At 40.1% G+C, this 26,497-nt stretch overlaps 1 protein-coding gene across 10 annotated transcripts in view; it reads left to right on the top strand.

Moving 5' to 3' along the window:
• Nucleotides 1-26,497, top strand: part of KCNMA1 (potassium calcium-activated channel subfamily M alpha 1) — an 844,585-nt gene that overhangs the window by 790,121 nt on the left and 27,967 nt on the right. For 5 of the 10 annotated variants that reach the window (XM_074958652.1, XM_074958651.1, XM_074958650.1 and 2 more), the window contains 3 exons: nucleotides 18,259-18,372; nucleotides 19,052-19,135; nucleotides 21,534-21,664. In XM_074958652.1, the coding sequence (XP_074814753.1) occupies nucleotides 18,259-18,372; nucleotides 19,052-19,135; nucleotides 21,534-21,664 (329 nt within the window). The remainder of the gene's footprint in view (nucleotides 1-18,258; nucleotides 18,373-19,051; nucleotides 19,136-21,533; nucleotides 21,665-26,497) is intronic. The other 5 variants (XM_074958656.1, XM_074958655.1, XM_074958649.1 and 2 more) reach the window with 1 other exon arrangement.

The raw sequence follows: 26,497 nt of genomic DNA, 5'->3' as shown, positions 1-26,497 counted from the left end.
TCCATTATGTTTGAGCAGCAGTGTGTGCTAATAGGGCTTGGAAGAATTACAGGGCTCACAGAGAAAATGTGTTGAAGTAAAAATACCACTAGATGATCAACATGCCTAAAAGAAAATAAGCAACTTCAACAGAGACAATCAGATATACAGAAATGAAAGAGAGACAAAACCCACTCGTATTTTGGCTAGGAAGTCTTTCTCAAGCATTTGAGATGGGAATGGAGGTTTTCTTTAATTAATTTATTTTTTTGCATCCAACAGCTTAGGCAGATAAGCCATCAAGGAATAAACTTTCAAAAAAGAGGTGCAGTCTGAGTACAATATTGGGAGTCAGGAACTCCTTGGTTGTATTACCAACTCTTACCATGACTTTCTCTGTGGCCTAGAGCAAATCACAAACTGCAGGCAAAGGTAGCCAGGAAACTTTAAAAAGAAAAAGTCATGGGGGAAAAAATTGATCGAAATCTGTCAATTTTGATCAATGTAATTAGGGTTTTATCAGATATTCTTTGTAACAAATATTGTATGCATTCAGAAAATGATTGTAAAATGACCCTATACTAGAACCATCTGATATTTTGAATCATAAGCTAAGTATTAAAAAAAACTATCCACGTTGGAAGAGGCCAGAGATTTTTGAACTGCTCCTGTTCCCTACTAAAAAGAGGTCCTTCTGTAAAGAGTAACTTTGACCTGGTCAGAAGTAACTCTGGCTATGTCAAAATCGTTGTTGAATTGATATATCTAATTTTTCCTCATTTTGAAATCAATTCTTAACAGAGCCTTTAAACTAAAGAGGAAGAATTCAATCGGACATTTCTGTGATATGTGACTATAATTTACCAAATTGCCTATTTTGAAATGTGTGTAGGGAAGTAGATAAACCTCAGATACTCCATTAAAACGCTATTTTGTTTCCCTGTTTACACCCTCATTGCACAGACATGCGTACACACACACACTCTCTTTAAATTCCACAAAACTCCCATCAGCTTCAACACTTGTTCAGATATTGTGGTAAAATTGTACCTAAAGATTCCAGAATTATGACATTATTTGTAATTATACCATGGCTAAAAATTGAGCTTTAACAGTCCTAAAGACAGTTCTGAAGTTTTCATTTTTCAGTATTTTTGTAGCAGAAAATGAGGAAGAGTGGGACAGAGAGAGAGCGCTTTACTGGATCCCCCTTACTTATTTCTTCTGACCAGAACTGAAACTTGTTTGATTAAAGACTAATTTTAAAAGTTATGAATTTTTAAATTTGTAACAGCACTATCGAATGTAGGCATAGTAGGCTCTAGTGAGCTTCGTATAGGACCAAGCTGGAAACCTAAAATTTAATTAAAGAAAAACATGTCTCTAGCCATTTTCTTTGTGCAAATAGATCTCACAATGTAACTTGATTGTAAGGTGACATGCGAATAAGGAAGAAGAGCATTGCCACCCAAAGGATCACGTGGGGGATGTGTAGAATAAACCTCCTGAGGCTCACTGGGGGTTCTCTCCCACAGACCTGAGAGTGGCGGCAGGAGGGGAAGGGAAAGGGTGCCTTTCTCAACTTCTCCTCCAAGCCCAGTTCTCACCTAGTCCCTTGTCCATGCAGAGCTCCTGAAACCTCAAGTTTTTGTGTGAAATGGAATTCTTATTTTCTGACCAGCCCTACTCCTGACGTCCTGTTATGAGCCACAAGAGGATAACTTCCCTCTGACGAACCACAGGAAGTTTGTCTGGTGGAAAAGGCAAGGAAGCACCAGTGCTTCTCTTGTGATTGTTTCACACTTTAACTGTTCCTGAGTGCTCCCCCTCTCTACCTGGATGCCACTGGATACCACAGCTTGCCTGCCCCCAACCAAGACACTTGCTCTCTCCCCATTACTCAATAGGCCTGCTGCCCTCCGTCCTATTGCCTGTCCCACCAACGACCTGGGTAAACCACAGGTTGTTCTTCTGGGGAAAAGAAGGAGAAATGCTAGTGCATACCCCTCAGCCTTTTGCTCCTGCAACCCAAACTGGCTCCTGGGTGCGTCCCTCTGCTCTTGACGGCCCCCTATGAAATCTTTGGGTCTCTGGTGGGGGAAGTAATAATGGGAGCAAGTTTCTGGAGAAGGGATGTGGAGGTATGAGGACTTTCAGGGGAACAGGCCTCTGTCTGAGAGTTGTGAGAGGATAGGCACTCCGAAGCTACCAGTGGTGCAGCAGGAGAAGGAAAAGGGGAAGGTCTAACATTCGCCAAGCTTCTCCACCCAAGACACCACTTGTGCTTCATCACAAGGGACTTTCACTGGAGTCTACCACAGAAAGTTCATCTGCTTTGGAAGTCAAGGAAGCACTGCTTCTCTCCACCTTCTGTGCAGCACTGAGCTGCTTCTCAACCCCCCGTCCCCCTCCCCCACACATTTACCCTATCAGCTCCTACATACCCCCTCCCAATATCCTGGGGCTAGCATGGGAACCCAAGCTTAAAGATCTATAAGGACAAGGGGGTTGGAGGTCTCCTACAAACCAAATGATTGGAGAGATTGTAGAATACCTGACAAGTCTCTCAGCATTAAGCAGGGGGTTGATAAAGATGTGCATTAGCAAGCCTTTCCTCCCACACGTCAGAAGGGAGGAGAAGGCTCCATGTCCATCCCTTGCCAAGCTTCCTTCACTCCCTAGTCCCAAGGGAATGCCAACACCAAAGAACTCCATTAAGGAGCAGTTAAAGTTGCAGGCAGAGATAATTAATTTGAGTGCTTAACATTAGAGTTTAAAACAGCAGCCTCGCCAGGGAAAGCAAGTTAAAATTGCACTTTTCAAACGAGGCTCCCAAAATACCCTTTTCTCTACCCCCAGAGTGAAGCAGTTCAAAAATCAGAAATTCTCACTCCGTTATCTGGCCATGACCAAATTTGATGTGATCAGTGAACGCAAAACCCAGAATGCCTTAATTCTTATCATAGAGTATTTGTGCCATTTTATGGCCTTCTTCACACCCAGGGATTGGGTTAGAATAGCTATGGCGCTGAGGGGGTGTGAATTTTTCACATTTCTGAGCGCTGTAGCTATGTCAGCCTAATTTTTAAGCATAGACCATGCCTAAGTTTCACAAGACACAGCGTTCGTATGCCTCCAAACCACATGTGCCCAGATCGCAGAATTACTGCACTTACAGGAAAGGAACAAATGTTAGTGTGGTGACAAAGCAACACGTTTGGTATTGGAGCTATGAACACCATGTATGAAACAAATGTTTTAATCTATCTTGTGGTGCACATTTCCCAATACTCTATGGGCAGAGGAGGAACCATAAAGGTTTACGTATCTCTGAAGGTAGAGTTTAAGGTGGTTTGGCTGGCTTCTTTGAGCAGTACAGCCTTAACTCTGAATTCCCCAGCTTTCTAATATGGAAGGACTTTTCTTGTTTTGTTTTGTTTTTTTTAAACTCCCCAATTCTTGAAAGGTAATATGCCCTCAAAGCATTGATATGTGCCTGCAGCCTTTGCATGTAGGATGGATGATTAGCTACGGGCTACGTAGCTTAAATTTGGAATTTACTTTTTTCTTCAGCTATGTTTGAGTTATGCCAATAACATGCTGTACAAGTGTTGGATTTTGTTTTATATTTTCAGCCTCCAAAAATTCAAAAATGGCTGGAGGAATTTTCTCAAACTTAAAGATTGAGAGAGAGAGAGAGAGAAATTTGTGAGCTGTGATCGAAGGATGGTTGGTTTTGCTTGTTTGTTTAAGTGAAAAAATGTAAAAAAAATAGTTACAATGAAATCTTAGTGTAATCTTAATTATAACTTTCTATATAGATACATACACACAACTATGTATAATTATCTAATTTGACACTCCGGGCACATGTACTCATCTTACATAATTAAAATAGCTATTTACAGCTGTGTATCTTATACACACCAACACACTTATATGTGTGTATAATTATTTGTATAGAGGCAACAATAAGCATGGTGTGAAGACAAAGAGTGAAATCCTAACCCCTAACTGCCCTGGTCCAGTCAACTCTGAAACTCCAGGGTGGGAATGCAAATGGTTAGAGCTATGATCAAGATGCTGGAGCAATCTTATTCCTTCAGGCACCAGATAATAATTCTACAGTTGCCCTAGCAAAAATCCAATTCCATTCAGCCAGACTAACTCCATGAAGCCTTTTACATTCCTGGGCTATTAGTTACAGTTATCTTTACAAGTAATTAGGCTTTGAAATGAAAGAATAAATTATAGAAAAACAGAAAAATCTGCAGGAAAACAATGTCTACATTTATTTTTATGGCCTCCGTCATCCATCCAACCTAGAATTCCAGGACTAATGGCAGCCATCCTTGACATTTGATTTCTGGTGGTAACTTACATATTAGTACAGTATGACCTAGACTAAGGATGAGCCAAAATCCCAGTGCAGAGCTTTGGTTTCTAATTTTACACTGCGCCGTCTTTTTCAAACAGGCCACTCCAAATCCAAGCACTCCTGAAATTTCTTCTAACACGTAAAAATCCACATTTGGATCTGAATTTTGCAGATCCAGCCCATCTCTAAATTTTATCCTTATAGTTGTATCAAATAATGGGAATACGGACAATGAAATTCAGAAACATTAGAAATCCCTACTTTAAAAGACAAATGTCTCACCTGCATTTGTCATTACTGTAAGTAAAACAAGCAAGCTAACACACATTTAGCTATCCATTTTCCTCTCCAGTTAACACATTAGGTGCTATAAATAATAATAGATGAATATGTGTAGTTTAAAGCTTTACAGAGATTATGCTGGTGTACATTTTTAAACTCTATTTAGATGCATAAGTGATAGCCTATACTTTTACAGTAAATTCAAAAACTGCTTGTTGGGAAAGTGTTTTCAATATGATGTTATTGGGCTTGATACCTTGGGAAATATTTTATTCCTGTCAGTTAATTTTCACTACATTAAGACTATACTATGGCTTTTTTTGTTATTGTCATTTACCAGTTTGGTTTCTACTACATTGGTTATTGACCACCCTACACTTTTAAGTGGGGGCGGGGGGAGGGGGCGAATTCTGGTGATGGGGTTCCCCGTAAAGCTTTGGAGCCCATTTGTTTTGGCCAATATAAAAGGGGGACAGTAAAAGATGTCTGGGAACCTGACTGGGTTTAGGGAGGAGGCAGCCAAGCTAATTGCTGACGCCTCCTTGTGGTGGATGTCCAGTGCAGGTATTTCATAGGAAAGGTATATAGTGACTGAATAAATGGCTTGGAAAAGGACTTTAAAAGGCTTTAAAAAGGACTTAAAGGAACAAACAGGGCATGGTTGGGGACTCCTATGATTGGTACGGCAGGGAGCCAACCCCCCATTCTTATAGCCCACGTTAACCCTTCTACAAGGGGGTGGATGGTAAGGTGCCAGCAATAAATTTGCTGGAGAGACCTGGATGGAAAAAGAGGGGGAGCTGGTAAAAGCCCCCTGGATAATTACGGAATAAACATGGGGTTACCTGCACTGTACACTTTTATCTGCTGGTTAGTCCCAGATATCTGATGATAAAGATGTGGCCTAATTAAACCCATGGCAAATGTCTCCTGTCCTTCTTTTGGTATAGCCAGACAATGGATCCCAAATAAGCGAAACAATTGGGGATCTGATGCAGAGATGTTTTTGCATGCACTTTTTAAATGTAAAAAGTCATTTGAACTGCATGACAGATGCTAAGAAACCCAACCCATAAGGATATTAGGAAATTCTTTATAATGTAAAGGTAGGTATCATTTCAGTCACTCTGTTGTTTTAAGGAGCTACATGAATTTCTGTGATTAATATTCAGTGAAGTTGGGAAACATTAGCATAATGGAAACCAAAATAGTGTGAATTTTGCAATATGAGGTGGTCTGTTACTTTAGTAGTAGACATTATATTACAGGCTTAAGTGTTATGCTTTTCTCTTCGTCTTGGTATAACTGAGCAAATTTTGCATTCATTTACACTGGTGCAACTCCATTGATATGTGTAATGGAAACCAGAATTTGGCCCAGTGTATAGCACCTGTCATTTACTCCATGTGTGATCAAGCATAAAGTTGAAAGTTTTAACTGCTGAATTAGATTTAATTATAAAGTTATGGTTATAGTCAGAAAAGTTACTTTGCAAAAGTGATATGTTCTTAGCAGACATATTGGTTCCCAATGTATCTTCAAGCCATGTCATCTCAATATATTGACAGAAATGAGTTTTGACAACTGTTAGCACTTGCAGAGATAATACATATATGGATGAGTGAGCTTGAACAATTTCACTAGAGCAGTTCATTGTCGTCACTGCACCAAATAATTGATGATGAACCATCATCTACAAAGTACAATACAAGAAATTACACTTGCTCAATAATAGCTATTATTCTTCATCACAGTAGATCCATCACAAGACCACATATATCCGCATTCCAGATAATATGTCCACGTAAAAGGCATGCCTTTGATGGGAAGCAAATGTCACAAATGTCCTAGGAGAGAATTTATGTAGTGCATTTTTTTCAATCCACTTATAAAACAGAGCTGAAAATTTGTTGTCATGGCCACGGTTATGCTCTGTACCTTGAAATTTCCAATTTAACATTGAGATGTCAGGAATTTATCATAAAACAAACAAGTTCCAACAGTAGTCTAGGTAAACTAGTGTGTTATCATAGGGCAAACATCACTGAGATATGGGTTTAGCCTGGGTATGAAATGATAGACTCTCCTGGCTTTCACCCTGACATCAGTCCCACAACTGCAGCATCTCAATAGCGGGAGGAGTAAATCTCAGCTAAATCTGTCTGCTATCAGAAGCATAGGGCCAGAATTCCAGTTGGGGCCTTTGGGGGCTATCATAATATAAATAATTACGAACATAGTAATAATTCTTGCTGCCTTTAATACTCAATTCATTTCTGATTTTACATCATCAGCAAAATTGTAGCTATGCTGTGGTTGTAGGACGCAGAAAGAACAGTGCTTAATTTTCAGATCTAGTGTGGAGTTCGCAACACGAGCTGTTAGAAACATCGGGCCCGATTCTTGGATGCTTTGAGCCTCTGAATGAGGGAAACAGATGCTAAAGCCAGCAAATAATGCCGTCTGTGAATACTATTCTATGGTCTGGCTGCTCCTTGGAGAGAGCACCCTTCTTACTCCCTGATTCTAGGGCCAGTGTAGATTAGATCACCCTTAAGGCTACTCTAGTGTATGCCCATCTTCCCACAGAGGGCATAATTGTATAATCTTCATAGTCACGTTTTAGACTATAAGCTTAAAAAAAATTGGCATTGTGTGCTATTTGTATGTTGCAGTCAGTAATAATCAACAGTTACTGTAGCTAACATCAATTTTAATATTTGGAATTGAGACTGGAGTTTTCCAGAACCGTGGAATATGATCCAATGTACAGAGATAATATATTGGGCTGAACAATACAGGACAAGGTTAGAGCAAATATGAGGGTTTAGCCAGAAGTGTGCACTTCTGCAGTAGAGGATCGGCATAATTTCTTTTCATGGAGATCACTTCTTGTCTGTATACTGTTATATTATCTTTGACAGAGAGAGCTTTTATACATGGAGGTTATAAAAATAATTCGGAAGTGCAAATATCTTTGCCTTTGGAATGCACCTTGTGTCAGATATTGAGAAAATATTCCCTGACTCTCCAACAAAGTCTCATTACATTCATTCCAAATTGTGTAAGTTGGGTGCTCTTCCATGACCAAATTAAAGTTTTCACAAGAGCACTCATTTTCCATGTGGTGGTGCCTCCTGCAATGGTTCCTCAGGGAGTTCAAGGCTCTGAGTCAACTTGTTACCCCCTGCCTTAGCGAGAGAGAAAGAGAGAGACGTGCTGGAGCTAATCTTTGATCCCCAGTGCCCCTGTCTGTTAGCTCCTGAAAACCTCTACTAGCCTTCACTTTGCTTTGCAAGTTAACTTCAGATGCTGTCCAATCCCCAAACCTTCTTGAAAAGGGTTCCCCTGCAGTACACAGCCCCTGTCTGGACACGCACAGAAATTGCCAAATCCGCTGCCTCCACAGAGACAGAATACACTGTCATACAACCTATTAGATCAGCTGAGGATTCACACTTTAATAAACTTATTCTTGGTTTTACCATAAGTTCTTCCAAGTGCAATATATTAAACAGAACAGAGATTTAAGTGATAATAAGCAAAGAGAGTAGAAACAGAAAGTGGTTACAAATAAAACAAAACTATAACATGCTTTCTAGTGACCACAACCTAACAGACTACAATCCCTATCTAATGCAGTTTCTCAACTAACGTCACCAACCCACACGGCTGGGTATCCTCCATTCATGTTTACAAAGGCGCTGCTGATCTCTTTGTTCTATCAGTGATTGATAACCACAATGTCTTCCCCACATCCCCTTCTTATAGTCCAGTAACTCTTCAAAAAGTTTTCTTATTGTTTGTTCCCCAGAGTGCTGGAGCCAAGTCCCCTTTTCTCATCCTCTTATGAATTTTCTTTTATTGTTGATTTCAGATGCAAATGTAATTTCCATTGTCTTTGGCCTAACCTGCTCCATTTACATTTGAGACCTAAACAGACAGGCAAATCAACATTCCTTTGGCTGGGGCAAACTTGTTTACCAGCCCTACCTGGTTTCATGGTTTGGGCATATTTTTAGTATGTGCCTACAACTTTTTAATTGTTACCCATATAGATATCTCATGGTGATTAGGATGACTGTATAAGGTATCATATGAAACTTCATAGCCATGTTCTTTACCCCTGATAAAGCCCATGACAGCATTGTTAAGTGTAGTGAGTTTCTTAGGCCTAGTAGGAGTTGCTGTTCTCATTCCAGTGGGCAGTGAGGGGCTCTTAGAGTCAAACCTCCATTCTTGAGCAAGAAGTTTTAAGTTTAAAGAGGATGACAAATAAATTCCCCTGTCCTTCCTCGTTCCTCTCTGCAGTACATCCACCTGATTTATCATAGGCTACGTGAAAATATTCCGTGATAGCATTATGTTAAAGTATTGGGATTGTATCATTGACATAGCTCAGAAAGCCTTAGCATTAGTTTTTAAGTGAATAATATAATGCTAAATGCCCTAGTCAGCACAGATGTTCTGAAGCCTTTGTGTTATGTAAGCCAGTATCTGAGTGGAAAAGGCCATGGGATGTATTTCTCTAAACTATGACAGCGGGTCTGTAGGAATTCTGGCTTTGTGCAAAATCTTGGTATTAGTCCAACCGAAAAGCTAAAAGTGATGGGGATAAACTGAAAGCTAAAGTGATGGGGATAAATACTGTATCATTGTGCCTTTCTTCACAACTACTCCCACAAAAAAGCTAATCCTTTTTGTCTAATCATTTAGCTTTAGGGAACAATATTTGGGTGTTTCAAGCTGGGCCTTTTATCTCATTGTCCAAAAATTCTTGACTGGCGCTTGACTATGCACTTCCATGATATCTGGACTACCAAAACTGGTCACAGTGTTTGGCTGAGACATAGGTACAAAGCAAAGAACAATTTAAACGATGGGCCTAATCTCTGACAGAACGGAAATATTGGTGCTATGCACTGTTTGGTCGGCAACGTTTGCTGGCAGTTGAGTTTTATAATACAACGGCAGGTTGGAGAAAAGTTTTGGACCCCTGTATATAGATTATAGTAAGTGTGCCAGGAAGCCTATGGAGAATAGCTGGTGTACATATTAGAAGTTATCTTGCTCTGAATCCAAACTGTCCCAAACTCTGAGCAGGCTTGGATCTGGGATTTTGGTTCTGACCCATCAAATATGGCACATAATAGGGTTTTACTCTAGGATTCCAGCTCAGGTCTGCCTCTAGTAATTTACAAGTCTGCTATTTCACCCATGCAGACCAGGAAGTCAACCATAAAGTCAACCATAAATAAGCCCAAATTGATGGAAAAACAATATTGCTAGCATAAAGTGACAGATGTTGATGTTCACAAAATGTCTGTTTAAGCACTTTGTAAGAATCCATTTCCCAATTACATACACCTGAACTTTTTGCAGAAGTTACGAAGTAATTGTACTCAGAGATGTGGAGTTTTCTTAGTTTCATCTGCTCAGGAAATTGTCAGAATACATGTTGCAAAAAATGACTGCTGTGGTTATTACTGTTGCTGCTCAGGGGAGCTATTCAGATTCCTCATTTATCAGAGCTTAATAGATTAAAAGTCCAAATTTGAGTCTCATGGTATAAACCCAATCAAATGCTAATCTGCATAATTTTCCCATAAGCAGCTATGGGAAATTTGTATAGTTTATGTTTCAGCAGTTGCCGATCATGAGTGAAACAGCATTGTTACATATATTTATCAAAATATTTTTATTGATCTTTGCTTGCTATCACATCTGGCTTTGCTCCTCTTTTTCACTAAGGAGACACTTACTTTCTCTGGTACATAATGTAATGTACGATGTTTCCCAAACACATATTTATAGGTCATTTTTAACTGGAAGCTTTCTATTTTACAATTTCTTATTGAATACCTGTCTCTGCAAACCTGCTGATATGGCTTAATTTATTTGACTAGTTTAACATAGCACACTGGTTTCCAACACCAAGGCTAACTGTGACAGGATTACTCATGTGAGTAAAGCAGGGCGGATTGGTCCATAAGCAATATAGCTTCAAATCTCTGCACTTAAAGAAATCCTTCTAACTTTAAACCCAGTAAAAAGTTAAATAACAGTGTTACAGCCCACATGCAATGGATCCCAATCTCTAGAAACCCAATATATGTTAAAAGGGGAGTAAGAGGAAAAACTACAGATTGAACATTAAGGTTGAGAATTTAAATAGGAAAAAAGTTAGGGATTCCGATTTCCCACAGAAATGTTAAATCAACAGCCACATGGCATATATAGCATTCTGAATTACTGCATTTGCTACTGGTCCAAGGAAAGCTTGAATGGCCAGGGGTACTGGCTCTCCTCCTTGTTTCCAGCTACTTCTCCAGCTCTTGGGGTTCTTCATGGCAAAAAAGAACCTGGATATGTGTAAAAACAGCTGGTTCCAATCCAGCTGTTGCTGGCACATGGGTGGTGAGGAAATAGGAGCTGTCCACTGAGAATGCATCCACCAGAGAGAAGACCCCAACAAGAGAGAGAAAAGGCCAGGAGGAGAAAGGGGGCACAGTGTTAAAGAAGCAGGTACAGGGGAGTAGAAAGGGGAACAGACTGGAAAGGAATTACATGAAAAGACAGCAGTGCAATTAACTTTCTTAAAAAGTGTAAAATCCATAGTGCATTTAAGACTGTGCAACTACGTAAATACTATGCTTTTCCATGAAGGCAACAGCTGTAGTTTGCAGAGGGATATTACCTCATTGTGAATTGGAAGCGGATCATGGGATTGCAAATGGGAGAGGGAAAATAGCCAGAAGCCAGTCTTACTATTAAGATGTGATCCAGACTGTGCTATAATTTGGAAATGCCCTAGTCTTTCATCTTTCTTGTGGCCTATTTGCACCAGCAATCTTACAATCTTCCAACTCTGCATTATGAAAATACTTTGCATTTCTGTGGTGCCTTACGTTAGAGGTACTCAGTGCACTTTACAAATAACTTCGCCTCACAAAATGAGTCTCCTATTCTGTCTGCAGATCTCCATAAGAGATTTGCTGTACTTGTAAAAGACATGGTAGGGAAGCAGCTATGTGACGGAGGGTTACTAACAATTTAAGCATCATGCCTCTCCTTATGACTTCATGGGTTCCTGCCGTTTTGCTCTTCATGCAATGCAGGGAATGTTTAAAACAATTGTATTTCCAGGTTTTATTATGCAAAAGTGTTTGCTTATTACCTTAGACATTAGACGCTGAATAAGATGACTCCCGAAGTACATTTTGTATGCCAGTCCACATCAAGTAAGAATGCTGTATTGTGTACTTGGAGTTATCAAGTCCAAAAGAAAAAAACATTCTAGGACAAAGAAATTCAGTGACCTAGACAAAACTGTGATCAGATCCTTTCAAAAATTGGAAACTGTAGCACTGAAAAATCTGGATGAGAAAGTCAACAAATGAACTTTCACTTGGTTTCCTTTTTACCAAAAGGAATTGTAATTTCAGTAAAATTGTGCTTGCCGCCACAGAGTGTGGGAAGTTCATCTGGGGGAACACTGGTCGTGTTTGCCATTTCCAGGAATAATAATCCCATCCTAGCAGACATCAGAGGACTGCATCTCATCTTAGTTAAATTAGTGTGTGGGGAAGGGAGCAGTAGAGAACAGACAGAGAGCTCCAAAACGGAGCTCTGCAAATCTAAACCCTTCCTGTGGTTTTACATTTTGTGTAAACTTGTGGTAAACATGTCCTGCTCTATGGCTCCAAGTGGATATTATGGGTTGGTTTTGCATTGTTTTGAGCCAAAAATCAGACAAAACTTGGACAGTTTCAGATGGGTTTTGCTCTGAATTTTTCTGCATTTGAACCTGAAACTCAAAGTGAAACTCATGAAGGACAATGTTATGTAAATGTAAACTGAGAAAAGACTTCCCTAGGAGCCTATGAACTTAACAGCCAGATGTGACGCTGTTCTGTCCCATAGTAAAAACCTAAAGTAAAACTTCTGTGTTTGTAGTTTCTACCACTTCAAGTAGAGATGGCCTGACCCATAACCCTGGACTGAGTGACTTCCAGACTTCACAGGTGTTGAAATCCCAGCCCAGATCCTGATCTTTGTTTTATAGCTGAACCCTGACTAAATACGAAGCTACACCAAAATTGTTTAGATTAGAACTCGAGATTTCCCGGTGCTGTGCTCAAACCAAAACTCTGTCTCCGGCCCCAGGGGACTCTGCAGCTAGAATTGTTTCTAAATTGAATGGTTGTAACATATTCCCTTGAATGTCAGCAGCTCTTTAGCTGCATGACTGCTGCTGAACTTTTCAGCTATGCCCAAATGGCTATAGTTTGGAGAATAAGAGGTAAAGTCTATCATTCCATTGAATTCAATGGAATATTACTGTGCAATGTCAGCAAACAGTGGCAAAAGGTGAGGTCCCATTGTAAGACAATTCTGTCTGTTTGTCTCTGGTTAATGGCTCTCGCTCTATTTTCTCACATAACCTGCATGGTATCTTGTCCATCCACTGCTTAGAAGCTCACCACTTGCATGCTGATTATCAATATTCAAAATATGATTGTTGTTTCTTGCTTCTCAAATAGTTCTCAGTAGTTATAACTTTTTTTAATTACGTTTCTGCAGTCTTTAATCTGACTATTACCTCATAAATCCCAAGCACCTTTCCTAGAGTATTATTTTTTTATACAGCACCATAGGTATGCCTGGCATTTTAATGACAAGCAAGAGTATAGCCTTTAGCCCTAGCAATCTGGTTAAATTTCAGTTTGGAAAACTGAATCCTGCTTACCTGCAGTTGCAGTTAAATAAATATTCATCTTTTCATCTTCTCTTAAAAACCATGTTCCGTTACTGTGTGCTGTTAAACACTTGCTGCATTCCACCCTAGAACTGACTGTACCTCAGTTCTGGATTAAATGATTACTTGCCTAGAGAGTTAGTAAAATCAATTTGTAAGGCACTATGTGATCCTTCTGAATGGAAAGCATGTTATAAATTAAAAGGGGCAAATTGTGCCACTGGACATGCGCTCACCCCAATGAAGTCAGTGGAAGCCTTGCAGTGTACATCCGAGGGCCAAATTTGTTACTGAATTCAAATTCCGGCAAACCTTCTGCAAGCAGTTCTATAAATCCAACATGTTTATTGCCCCACGGGGAAGGGCCCTCCTCTAAGTCGCTCACTGGACAATCTCTCTCCAGGAATATGTAGTAATGGATTGTGGGAAGACGAAGGAGTAGCTGGAATACAGCCACTGGATCATCTATTGTTGATTCAGTGGCCCCAAGCCCTGTATAAACTAGGCAGGCTATGATGATTGCTACTGCTGGTTCATAGTTAGGTGTAGAAGCTGCCATGAACTAGTTGCACAATAGTACCCTACCTCCTAGTTGTGGGGAGAGATTTCATCTCTCTCCATCTGCCATTACGTTATCTCACACAGATTTCATGTACTCATGGGCAATGTGAATTTCACCCTATCCTGCAATTGTAGCTCAGGTCCCTGATGTTGTTTGTAGAACAAGTATGGCACTGCAGTTAGGAAAATCACTATAACCACCTGCCCTGGTTTACTGGGTTTATGAATGTTAATGGAACACGATTTGGAGAACCGAAGGAGAAAATGCAATATGAAAAGGAAAATGAAAAAGGGCTCTGAGGAAAGCATGAAGGCTCTGTGCAAAGAAATTGAATCTTTTCACAGCCAAAAATGGATCTTGTTTCTGGTTCTGTAATGAAATAGTTTTCCTAATACCCTGTGACCTGAATTTCTCCCTGCTTTCTGGGTGCTATTCCTTGACGTACAACCTGTATTTTCTCAAGTCAGCATTTGATGATGGATGTCAAAATACAGGCCATGTATTATGCATATAGCATTACCGATTTAAGGTGTTTACTTGTCAAATTGGAGAAATTCAAAAATGTCACATTCACTGAATCTGCACAGCTGTCACTTGTAGTTTTCCATGCCTTTAAATGAAAGTTCTGATAAAACAGTTTAGTTTTCCTTCGCCTTTTTTTGGTGGAAGACAATAAACAGCATCTAAAATTTATGCTGTGGGTGGGGAGGCAGGCTGCAAACAGGACATGTCCTGAAGGTTGGAATAAGGACTTTGTGGGTGGTGGATAGACAGATACAGACCCCAAATCCCTACATTTTCTGATTCTTCTTTTGCTAAAAATATTCCAGATTTGTTAGTTGTTTGAACAGCCAATTCAAATTAAGCACTGTCAGGGAAATGAAGTTGTGGACATTTCTCACATCTTCCAGAACCAGAGAGGAAAAAAATATTACAGCTCAGGATTATTTTTCACTTGTGGAGAAAACAAAATCCCTTTAACATGTGTCCCGCATTTCATACAGAATGCACTGTGTGTGCAATGTGCAATCACAGAGCTCCTGACAGTCTGTGCCTAAAAGAAATGCCACCTTTACGTCAATCTCCTAACACCATCCTAAGACGACAAATATTTGAGGGGTTAGAGAGAGGTGGCTACAAATAGCCTTCTAGGGAAGAGTGGAGGGAGTCATGCATTTAGAGGCATGTTACACTGAGTCTTTACATTTTCCTCTGAGCTGGCAGGAAGCCACCGACTAGTTCTACAATCTGAAGGGCCTGATTCATTGAAAAATGTGTAGTGGACACCGTGTCGGACTGGGAAGAAAAGCCTCTAGGGAAAGGAGAAAAGAGAGGCCTCTGATGATGGTCTGGACAGTGGTGTCTCATGCTAACACTGCCCACCACCAATGCCTCAAGGGCTTGTGGGGAGAAGGTTAGCCTTTTCTACCCTCAAATCCGTGTGAAGTTGGAAGGCTTGCTGCCAGTCACGCTGAGCTGTGATTCTCCAGTGGCCCCAGCTGCATTGGTGCACATACAGAGCTCTCTCAGTGTCTGTTGCCACTTGTGTTTTGAAGAGCTGGTGTGTTGCATCATGCCCCCTACTGCATAACATGGAAGTATACAAAACACTAACAGAGGAGTCAACAACAGAAGGCAGCCCAATTCTAGCGTCCACGTCTCCAGAAGTACCACTCCTGCCCCTTGCAAAGTGCAGAGCCAGGACTCTCAATCCATAATTAATCTGCCTGCTCTTTTGAGTCTTGGGAGGGCTCCTGGGAAAATTCTGGGTAGGCCAGTGTGAGTCAGAGCATGGCATAGATCTGTGATGCAGCAGGGAGCGGGTGAGGTAGCATGTTAATAAAAGTTCTTGAATGGCTGTCACTCATTTGTGGGATTTGGCCATGATAGAGACTATCATACAGAAATCAACTGGGCATGCAATCTGCCTTTTTCCATGCTGGCACAGTAGAACTGATTTCAATACACTGAGTAAGGAATACATTGAGTGAAACTAAACACTCTGACATACCCAGCACTTCCACCTGCCTTGAAGAAATCTGTTTGAATCACCATTGTTGACTGGAATTGTATTGCTGTGCTTAAATTCCCCCGTGGGAATTTGTGCCTTTCAAATCTGTGGAAGGCATTGAGACAACTTCTCCTCCCCTCCCCATCACCATTCAGAGCCCCTCTCCACAGTTTTCCCTCCCTTTTACATAGCCCATCCTCACAGGCCTTGTGCTGCTGGGAGCTTTCTTCCAGATGGCAGGGTACAGTTCATGCTGGAGTATCCTAGAGGATCGCAAGAGTTAGAGGTGGAGAAGGCCCACCATAACAAATCCATCTCCCTGCAGGGGTAGGATGATCTCTCAGCAATATTTGTTGCATCAGAGTGTGTGTTAAATTGACACCACACTTGATCTTAGACATAAGGCCAGAGTAGCTTCAGAACAAAACAGAGTTCTATCCCCCTTCCCAGAAAGGCAAGCCCAGTAATTCCTACAGCTCTCCCAAGCCCTGCTAACTCAGAAGCACAGAGCTGAACTGGAGACCCATTCCATGTGCTCCCATGTGCCAAACCGATGTTAGACAATTGAGGGGCCAAAATTAGTGCACTTAATATTTTAAAATATTTAAAGCTTGTTTGATAGTGGTGATTATTACGATCAAGAAAGGGGCAAAAATCCAGGTAAGGGACTGACATCGCATTTTGAAGTGATATACATTTATGTCAGGATTCTCTGATGTCTTATTAATTCTGTCAAAATTGAGGACAGGGGCAGAGGGAAATACAGTATCAACTCATTTTGGAGTCAGTAGCAGATGAATGTATGAATGACTTCAGCTGAGTGGACCAATTTGCCTGCTGTGAGAAGGCAATGGAGTTACAGCAGGAATGAGTTTGCCTCTTAGTGATTGGGATGGGTGGGGGTTGGTGGCATCTGGATGATTCAAATCTAGTCCAGGTGAGTAATGACAGAAGGTCAAAAATCTGTTTGTGGATCTGAGACATAAAGTCAGAGTCTGGGCAGAATTTGCCCAAAGTCTAATGGCTGTTGAAAATTTATAATGCAAAATTTGTTTGGCCTCATGGCTAGACAAATAGCTGCTTAAAAAATACTGCCATCGCAAGGGGGAAATGGAGTCCTTGAGCCTAACTCTTGCACTGCAACAACGGTGATGTTAAATACATGTTTCCATTCTTCCTACTTTTTTTCGAAGCAGGGAGACTTAAGTATATATCGTAACAGTGAATTTCCAGGCCAACTTTTTGTGAGAGTTTTTTGGTTTACTTAAATCATTGACAGATTCAGCATTTACATCATAACTCCAGCTTAGCAAAATAACGTGCCTGGGTATTACCTTTTTATGTTTACGAATTGTTCAGTGGCAGGTGTTCCTGCAGAGCTTGCAGGGACTCAGGTGGAGCATGCAAGTTGCATAAGGAGGCCCTTGCTCCACCCCAGACCATCCCTTCACCTCCCATGTAGCTCTTCCCCACTGACTCTCTATGCCATCCTCTCTCCCAGTGTGTGCACCTCTCTCCTGTTTATCTCCAGATGTCCTTCCCCTCTCCCCCACCCACCTGCCATATGTCAGTCTCTCTCCCCTGGTTCCCCATTCCTTTCAGATTAGTGCTTCCTGCTCTTTCTGACTCATGGAAGCCATGAGGATTCTGCAAGATCAGAATGGAAATTAAGAATTCTGTGGGCTTCATAATGCTTTTGGAAACATCTTAAAGTAACTAAATCCTTCAGCGGTCTTTGCAGCTCCACCCTAAATCTTCTGAATCAGACCCATCAGCTCCTGAAAGCTGCAAACATGGTGGTTTAACAAGCCTTAGAATGCGGTGAGAGGCTTAAGTAAGGATGCTTATTACTAGTGTTCTTTGAAATACTGATCGCAAGAAAAAACCCCTCAAATATTAATGGCTTTGGATTTTGTTTCCAGTTTTTTTTAACAATGATCACATTTTGCACTGAAAGTTTTAGCATGTTTTGATGTAAAAACTGCTGTTTCACAAGTTTAGCAGAAGTGCATTGTCTTTAATTGTTGCCAGTTGTCTTATAGCATAAATTGCCTGTAATATTGATAGGCTTGAGGGGCTGTATTTCAGCAATACTGAATGTTAAGTAAAATAGCTTATTGTTCAGAGAGCTACAGGTAGAAATCTGCTATAAACTATCACAGGAGACACGTGCAATGTTAACATCTCGCGTCATCATTTGCATCAGTCTGAAATGACTTGTTACATTCTTTTCTGTTTGCCTTGCAACTTAAAGTTCAACCTGTAACTGTCTGACATTCCTTCCTTAGGGTTTACACCACCAGGAATGGATAGGTCATCTCCAGACAACAGTCCAGTCCATGGTCTGTTACGTCAACCCTCAATCACAACAGGAGCCAACATACCTATTATAACAGAGCTAGGTAAGGAAAACAAAAACACGCCTTTCATGTCCATTCCCATATATTTTTCCATCTCCTTTTACAGGCATCAGGAGAGTTACCTATTTCATAGCCAACGACACCATGTTCACTCTTCAGTTAACTGTTTTGATTTACTCTTGCTGAGGAAACATTAGGGGGAACTATTTCTACTTGGATTAAACAACTAAATTAGTTCTTCCCTATGTGTTTTCACCTTGTGTGTTCGTGAACACACACTACATTAGGCAAGAGGTTGTTCTTAGTGTATTGTACCAAGTAGGCAGGGTTCTTTGGGACAATCTCTTTTTTTAAAAAAAAATGTTATGTAAGATGCCAGCAGACTTCCCTTCTGCATTTGAAAGGCTACTTGGTTAACCCTTCATGCTCCAAAACTTGTTTAATCTTGCATAGTCACTGCATAGTGACATGACACTTGTTACCCTTGAGAAAGGAGCAACTGGTTACCTGGGTATGATTTCCACTCTAGCTATAGATATTCGTGTTGTCAAGTTGTTGTGATGTGAAGTGCAGAAGTTTTCATGGCAAATACAAACTTGATTTGTGGTCCTTTGTCCTTTTTATTTTTCAGTTTTATTTTTTTTAGAGCCTTACCTGTCTTACTCCCTTATTTTATTCTCTTTCTGTACTTTCTTTCCCCCCTAAATACTTTACTTATTAGCTAAGCCTGGCAAACTTCTGCCTTTGGTTTCAATCAGTCAGGAAAAAAACAGTGGAACCCACATACTAATGATAACTGAACTGGGTAAGAAGTGCCTTTTTCCTTCACATCACTGTCTTCTTTTTTGTTGTTGGTGGTGTTGTTCCTACCATCATCAGCTTTTTCTTTATTTATCTGGCTGTATCAGAGGGGCTACCCTCATGGCACTGCTTTGAATGTGTTTTATTTGTGGTTCTAGTAGAAATTGACTGTCTTGTTCTGGCCTTTCTTAATGATTTCTTTTTCACGCAGCATCAGTAAACCTTTGATCACACTCGTCTGACCTGCCGGCTGTTTCCATAGCATCTTTCTCACCGATTCATTTTCTTTGGCCTGGGTGCTGCCTCTCTCTCTTTCTCTCTCTCTCTCTCTCTTTATTTCAGTCTATTGTCAATTTGACTGACATGTCTTAGCTCTCACAGGAAGTAAAAAAAGAAATAAAAGATTTTGAAAAAGAAACCCGGGTATCATACCTTCCCTTAAGCAGTTTGTTTTGTTTTGTTTTGTTTTTTGTGGGTAGACCTTTTCTCAGGCTCTGAAGCTAAAGCAGCTTAGCTTCTATGCTGCACTCTCTCAATAAAATGAGATTTCACAAGGGGCTCCGAGCAGTGTTTGATTAGCATTTCCTGTGGTGCAGTGCTGTGCTCTTAAACCTACCCCCCTCTAGCCAGGAGACCTTTCATAAATATCATAGTAGGCTAATTTGCATCAGGAAGATAAAGTAGTCAGGCTTAAACTGCACTTGTAGAATTCACAGAAGATTTGGTGTAAGTTGGAAACTGACACTCCGTACTGTTAGAAAGTCTGTGTCAAAGTCAGGTATTAGTCTTACAAGTCTACCAGATAGACGTGGAAAAAGAGTACTGCTGTTTATAGTTCCTCTCCTCAGCTAGCAAATTAAACAAAGGCACAGTCTTTTCAGAAAGTATATTTTGAAACGGTACAACAGGCTTTCAGTGGTATTTTGCTTAGGAGCCCAAGAATAAATTGACAGACACTGGGCAAGATATAGTGTAGATGGAGCTATTTACCAGATGACATTCATTTGCATCATATAATGTAACCAGGGACTGTATATAGCTCTGAGAGATGTTACTTTTTAGTGGCTATGGCAGGGGATGTATGTTCTCTTGCCAACTCTGCTACTGACTCCGTTTGACCTTGGTTATGTCACAGCCAATTGGTGTCTTAATTTACCCATCTGTAAAATGGGGATAACAATGCTTATCTTCTTCACAGGGCTGTTATATTTTAGGCATTGTTCATACTTGCAGAGCTCTTTGAGGCCCTTGCATGACAGTGCAATACTATACTAGTGGAAGATAGCTGTTGAATAATGGGTAGTTTGATCAAATAAAAGTAACTGTCTCAAGATGATAGTTCAGAATGGCAGGCCTATTTCTAGATAGAGAGTGATCCAGTTGAAGTCAATGGCACTAGGATTTGGCTTTTTAGGAACATTCTTGTCTACTAAAAAAAAATACAGGGAATTTCCAATAACGATGAGACAAGAAAAGTATTCAAGATCCACACTATCAGATGCTGCAAAACTGATAATTTCTCAGACCTGGATGGGAATTGAAATTAATTTGTCATTTATTTTTTAATAATTTCAAAAGCATCTTTGGTGACACAAGTCATCAGTCTGCACTTTTATGACTGAGGAGTCCTACTATGGAAAAGAAATGACTTAATCAAATATCATCTGCTTGATAAGATTTCTATCAAGCTGTGTGTAGTGGCATGGGGCAGGAGTGGGGAGATGAACTCTGGCAACTCGATGAGAATCTAAATGTCAAATGTTTCTTTTCTGAAAAGCAACCTGATGTGGATACTTCCTTACACTGAATGGAATAGAATTCATGGCTAGGGTGGTGAGGCTGTGGCTGAAACCATTTGAAACTACACTGTAGTATAGTAGTAGAATTGCAGTGTATTGCTTTTTTATGACAAGCTTGAGGCAAGCTGAATGGGGAGCTTCCCTCTTTGGAGCTGCAATTGCATTAACACAGTTCCATCAGAAAAGAAGCACAGTAGCAGATGTCTTTGGGTTGAACCAATGTTTTCGTGGACAAGGTTTATGTCACAAAGTGGATCTGACATTAATAGTTCACTGCATATCCGCACAGCCCTACTCATTGTATCTTGCCTGTACAAAGGGAAAATGTATGTCAGCACCATGGCAAGTGAGCAGGTGGTGCCAAGAAAGTTGTTTTTATGGCACAGGGATATTCACCTTTCATACAAGCAAAATAAGGATTAACAGATTTTTTTAAGTGCATATTTTCACATCCACTTTGATTTCATTTTAAGTGATGTCAAAGACACGAGTCTGTGTTTCCAGACACATGCCATTGCTTTTTCTTTCGGATTGTGTCGTATGTAAGGTCACATGCTGCAGGCTAAGAAGCATATTATGATATTTTTGTATTATTATTTTCAGTAAACGATTCAAACGTTCAGTTTTTGGACCAAGATGATGACGACGACCCAGACACAGAATTGTATCTTACACAGCCATTTGCATGTGGAACCGCATTCGCCGTCAGTGTATTGGACTCCCTCATGAGCGCTGTAAGCAAATCAAAACTTTCTCCCCCTTCCCCATCAGACAGACCATAGGAGGCTGATGCTGTGTAGCAGCTCCATTGCCACCATGCAGCCTGACGGACAAGATACCTTCCTTAGACCTTCATACACCGTCATTACTTTGGATGTGGACTGAGCCGCAGTTCCCCTCAAAGGTATTTAAGCACATAACTCCTGTTGTCCGTTGCAGTTATGCACTGAAAGACCTTTGAGGAGCTGGATCTGAGACGCTGTATGTATATTGGCCTGAGACTTCAAAAGCAACTGGTGATTTTGGATGCACACTATTTTCAGAAAGAGTTGAAAGTCTGGTGGCTTGCAGCAGGGTGTCTCAAATTGGCCTTCCAAAAATGGAAGCACTCAAAATCACTAGTCATATTGGAAATTTAGGGTATTATCTCTAAAATATGAAAATTGTCTTCTTGCAGAACATAACTACCTTGACAGTTCAGTATTTTACACGTTTTACAGCTTCTAATTATTTTTTGTACTCCATCAATAAAGTGATAGTTCATAGTGACGGATAACAAACAAAAGCTTTAGATTAGATCAGGTCAGCGGACAAAAGCTTGAATGCTTCTGCAAAGCTTAATTCAACCAGCTGACCCTCTTGGGTCTGCAAAAGTGGGCTAGAAATCAATGGAAATGGGATTTCTTGAAAGAGTGGCTATGTCACAGTTCTGGGTCTGAATTTGCATGAGCGTGCTGTCAGGTTATTCTGATATTCCTACTTGTATCTGGGACCAAGAATGCAAAAGTATAAAAAAATTGACGTGGGTGTTTCAAAGTTTTGAAATTGGTTAAAAACAAAATAGGTTTGTATAAGGTTTATTTTGAGTTTCAGTGGAGTTCAAAGTAAGCAGCTATTTTGCCTAAACCAGTTTTTGGCCATCCATAGCAAATAAATAGTCTTCCTCTTTTATTTTAAAATCAGACAGAGAATACTCTCTCAATACAGACAGGGTATCAGTCTCTACTTTAACCTAGAGTGGGTCCATTTTTAACTGGTTTAGGCACTCGCTTAAAGGACTTCCATTTAAAAACTTTGTACACTTTATGTGCCAGCAGATTAATGTTGGAGCAGCTTTTTGCAAATGGACCAAATGGAAAGCAAGCAGTCTAAGGGTTTTTATAGAAACACTGGGAAACTAACACTAGCAATTTCCAGATTGATACTTTTCAATGGAACTAGACCTCTCGGGGTAGATGACTAAGATGCAAGAGGGATGTAATTAATGGAGGAGAATATGAAATATTGTTTATGATAAGTTCCATTAAGCAGGCCTGTTATACTATATCTCTGATTTTAAAGTGTTCAAATGAGTATCCCTTTGGAGACCCTGTTTACTCCTGATTATCCTAACTACAGCTGTTTCAGAAGACTCTTTTGTTGCAGTATCAGCTGTTATAATAAGATTACTTCGTAAATTATGTTTTTTAATAATGTCTTTCATGATCCTGATCAGGGTCTGTTGAAAAAAGTTAGTTTCCAGCTTTGATTTAAAAATAGAATTTAAATAAATCAAACTCACTAAAGGCCTCCTGATTTACATGTACTAAAGACAGTTTGTCCATGTGAAAGGCAGTTGTGCACATAAACTGATATTTGCCTGTGCGACCAATATGCTGTTTGTGCACATAAAATCTGTTTTGTGGGTAAAAATGACTGTGCATGCCTAAAGCTGAAGATGCAAACTTAGGGGCTGGTTGAGAGTCCTTTGTAAAGTTGAACCTAAACTTTCAGAATATCCTATTGAATTTAGTTTCATGATCAGTTGGCTTAAGCCCCAAATAATATGGGAGGTGGGCAAAGCAATATTTTTTTTTATAAGAGCCAACTCTAACCTTCACCTAAAAGTGAAACCAAACTTTTGATGGTTCAAAAAAGTTCAGTTAACCTTTTTTTTTTTTTTAACTTAAGTGGGCTGTTGCCCACGAAAGCTTATGCTCTAATAAATTTGTTAGTCTCTAAGGTGCCACAAGTACGTCCTGTTCTTCTTACTACACTTCTGTCCATTCCAGCCGCAGCTTGAGACAGATGTAATGAGGTAATCTATTTTCATGGTATTTCATTCCAATAAGGAGCATGAAGTAACAGTAATCTTATGAGATACCTTGTTCTTGTGAGTCAGTCATCAGCCAAATTTTGAAGACTTGACACATTGAGAAAGTCCACATAAGTATCCAACCAAACTCTAACTCTAAACCATCACGAATAAAAATTGTATCGGTAAAAGGTTTAGCATTTCCATGTAATACCTTAGAGCTCTTAAATATGAAGATCCCAAACTGGCATTCTGAAAGCTGTTCACCTTACCAGACTAAGAAGATTCCTGAATGAAACTGAGTTTTAGTATTAGGAGGACACTGAGGAATTCTATCATAATTAAAAGCAGCTAATGAAAATATGATTGAGAGCTTTCTAGACAATGGAAGCCAAAATAGCAACCTTCCAAGTCAACATTTAAACATCAGATCCATTTAGATTTCACTGATTTCTTTTCTTCTGTAGCTCCCTTCCCAAAATTTCCATTTAATCAGGTGTCTAAGCAACCCCATCCAAAGACTGTCTCATAATTCAACCCCTGCTGTTTGTTGCTTCACTTATTGAAAGGCTAATCCTTCTATTTATTACAGGCATTCCCAGAGTAACAGATAGCAATGTTGCAGACACCACACCATTGCTTTATTGTGCAACCACTAGAAAGATAAATTAGAAGAGAGAATAATTGTGTTTATGCTTAGATAACTCACAATGGAGAATTAAAATTTAGAAACATTTCCTTTGAGCACAGTCAGTTTATTCTTCACAAAGTAAATGTGATTATTTTCCCCTCTAAATATCTAGCTACCAATGACATATCTGTTCATGAACTCTTTCTTCTGCAAAAATTCTTTGTCAAACTTCATTCATTCTTAAGTGGTTCAGATGGGGCACCACCATCTGAAGTCAGGGAAATGACTGTGATGCCAGAAATAGAGAATTCTGACTTAAGGGAAGGAAACAGAAGAAATACTAATCAGAGTGAATCCCTATCAGAATAATTTGCCAGTCTTCATTTGCCATACCAATGCTGTCTCCTCTTCCTACTGCTTTGCTGATGTGGGCAGGGTCACTCTCTCCTCCACTCCTGGAAGAGTTTCTGCTGTCCAAGCTACAGGGCAAAAGGAACTCTCCCTGCTCGTCTAGCTCTCCGATGGGTGAGATGTCCATCCTTCCTTTTCTCCTGTGCCTCTATTGGGAAGAGGAGGTGCTTCACATTTTTTTTCTCTACCCAAAAACAGGCATCCTGTCATTTCCCACACCACTTGATCCACTGGCTTTGTAGTATCCACTTTGCCTGACAGTTTGCTTTTTGTGACCCGACCTCTACTTCTACTGCCTGAATTCAAGCATTGATCCCAAAATATTTTACAGGACTGTGGGACCAGCCTGAGTCATACTTTCACTACAGTAGCTCCACAGCAATTCTCTAAGTCATTTGTCACGTGCCAGCGCACTTTGAGGCTTGAGTAGGGTCTTCAAGATTACATCAACTATATTGATTTAATTACTAAATTGACTGCAACTAAGTCGATGGGGAAAACCCATCAAGCTAGTAGGACTGTAATTGGTGTTTGTTGTATTGCATGGTTGGGCAAAAGCTATATTAGCAGGGGAAAGGCTGGGATTAGCAGAGGAATTGTAAAGGGGGGTTGCAGGAGGTACATATTTTTTTCTCCCACTGTGCCCTCTGCTGTGAAGTTTTTCATTGTGAAAGAGGGAAGTAGTGCACCTTCTTTTTAGTTGCTTTTTAGAATTAAATTTTACCCCTTGATCTCTGCAGAATGTAATTAAATTCTTAGTAATGCAAACCCACTGCACTGGGCGCAACACATGTATGTGAACTGCTCACATTCTCCTCTCACTTACTCAGTGGAAGTCCGGCATATGATGTTAATGCCAGTGTAAAACAGGGATAAAGTAAGAGAATAATAAGGCCCATCCATCTGTGTTTCTTTCTTATCTTTAGCAACAATGGAACTATGCACAAGACAACTTCATTTATAGATTAACCCTTCCTCTGCACGTTTCTTAGCATCTTCAGGAAACACTGGGTGCAGACAAGAATGGTTTAGTTATTGATAATGAGGAAGTACTTTTTACTTTACTGAACATTTCACCTGGTACAGATTTTAAGTATGACAAAAGCTATTCTTAAACAGGGCTGCCTAACCTTTACTATGTCTCTGGAATAGACATCAGCCTCTGCTAGAGTTTTTCATTATATTTTGTTCTAAGTATTTGATTTGCCTTACACATCTACAAACAAATGCAAATGCATGGAAAGCTATATGCATATACTGCTCTTCTTGTAGTGGGGCTGCCCCTGTTAATCAAAGCATGTTCTCACAATACACTTGTTTACAGCAAAATGTAAGTTGGTTAGAAAGCCCAGGTTACAAATAACCTTCTCTCAGACCCAGTGCATTTGTGGATGAGGTATACATGCTAAGATTTTCAAAAATCATGAGACTTAAGGAGTCTGAAAATCAGGCTTCATTTAGTGCCACCCTCTCAAAATCAGGCCACCTCTAAGCTGTGCTAAGTTGAGCGCCCAAAATCACTAGTGACTTCTGAAAGTCTTGGCCATTGTCTGTAGCTATAGAAGGCAAAATAAAGTGCAGGATGCAAAAATGCCACTTGTCCCAATAAGCATCTTTTATCGCTGTGAAGTGGTTCCCAGACATCTTGACTCTGTCTGGCATTCATTCTGGTAATGATGCTACAAAAAATACTCCCATACAGAGCTTCAGCATCATTTCTATACATACCAC

This window comes from Natator depressus, chromosome 7, assembly GCF_965152275.1.
Source record: "Natator depressus isolate rNatDep1 chromosome 7, rNatDep2.hap1, whole genome shotgun sequence".
Taxonomy (NCBI): domain Eukaryota; kingdom Metazoa; phylum Chordata; order Testudines; family Cheloniidae; genus Natator; species Natator depressus.
Note: the sequence above shows the minus strand (reverse complement) of the source record. Positions and strands in the feature narration are given on the sequence as shown.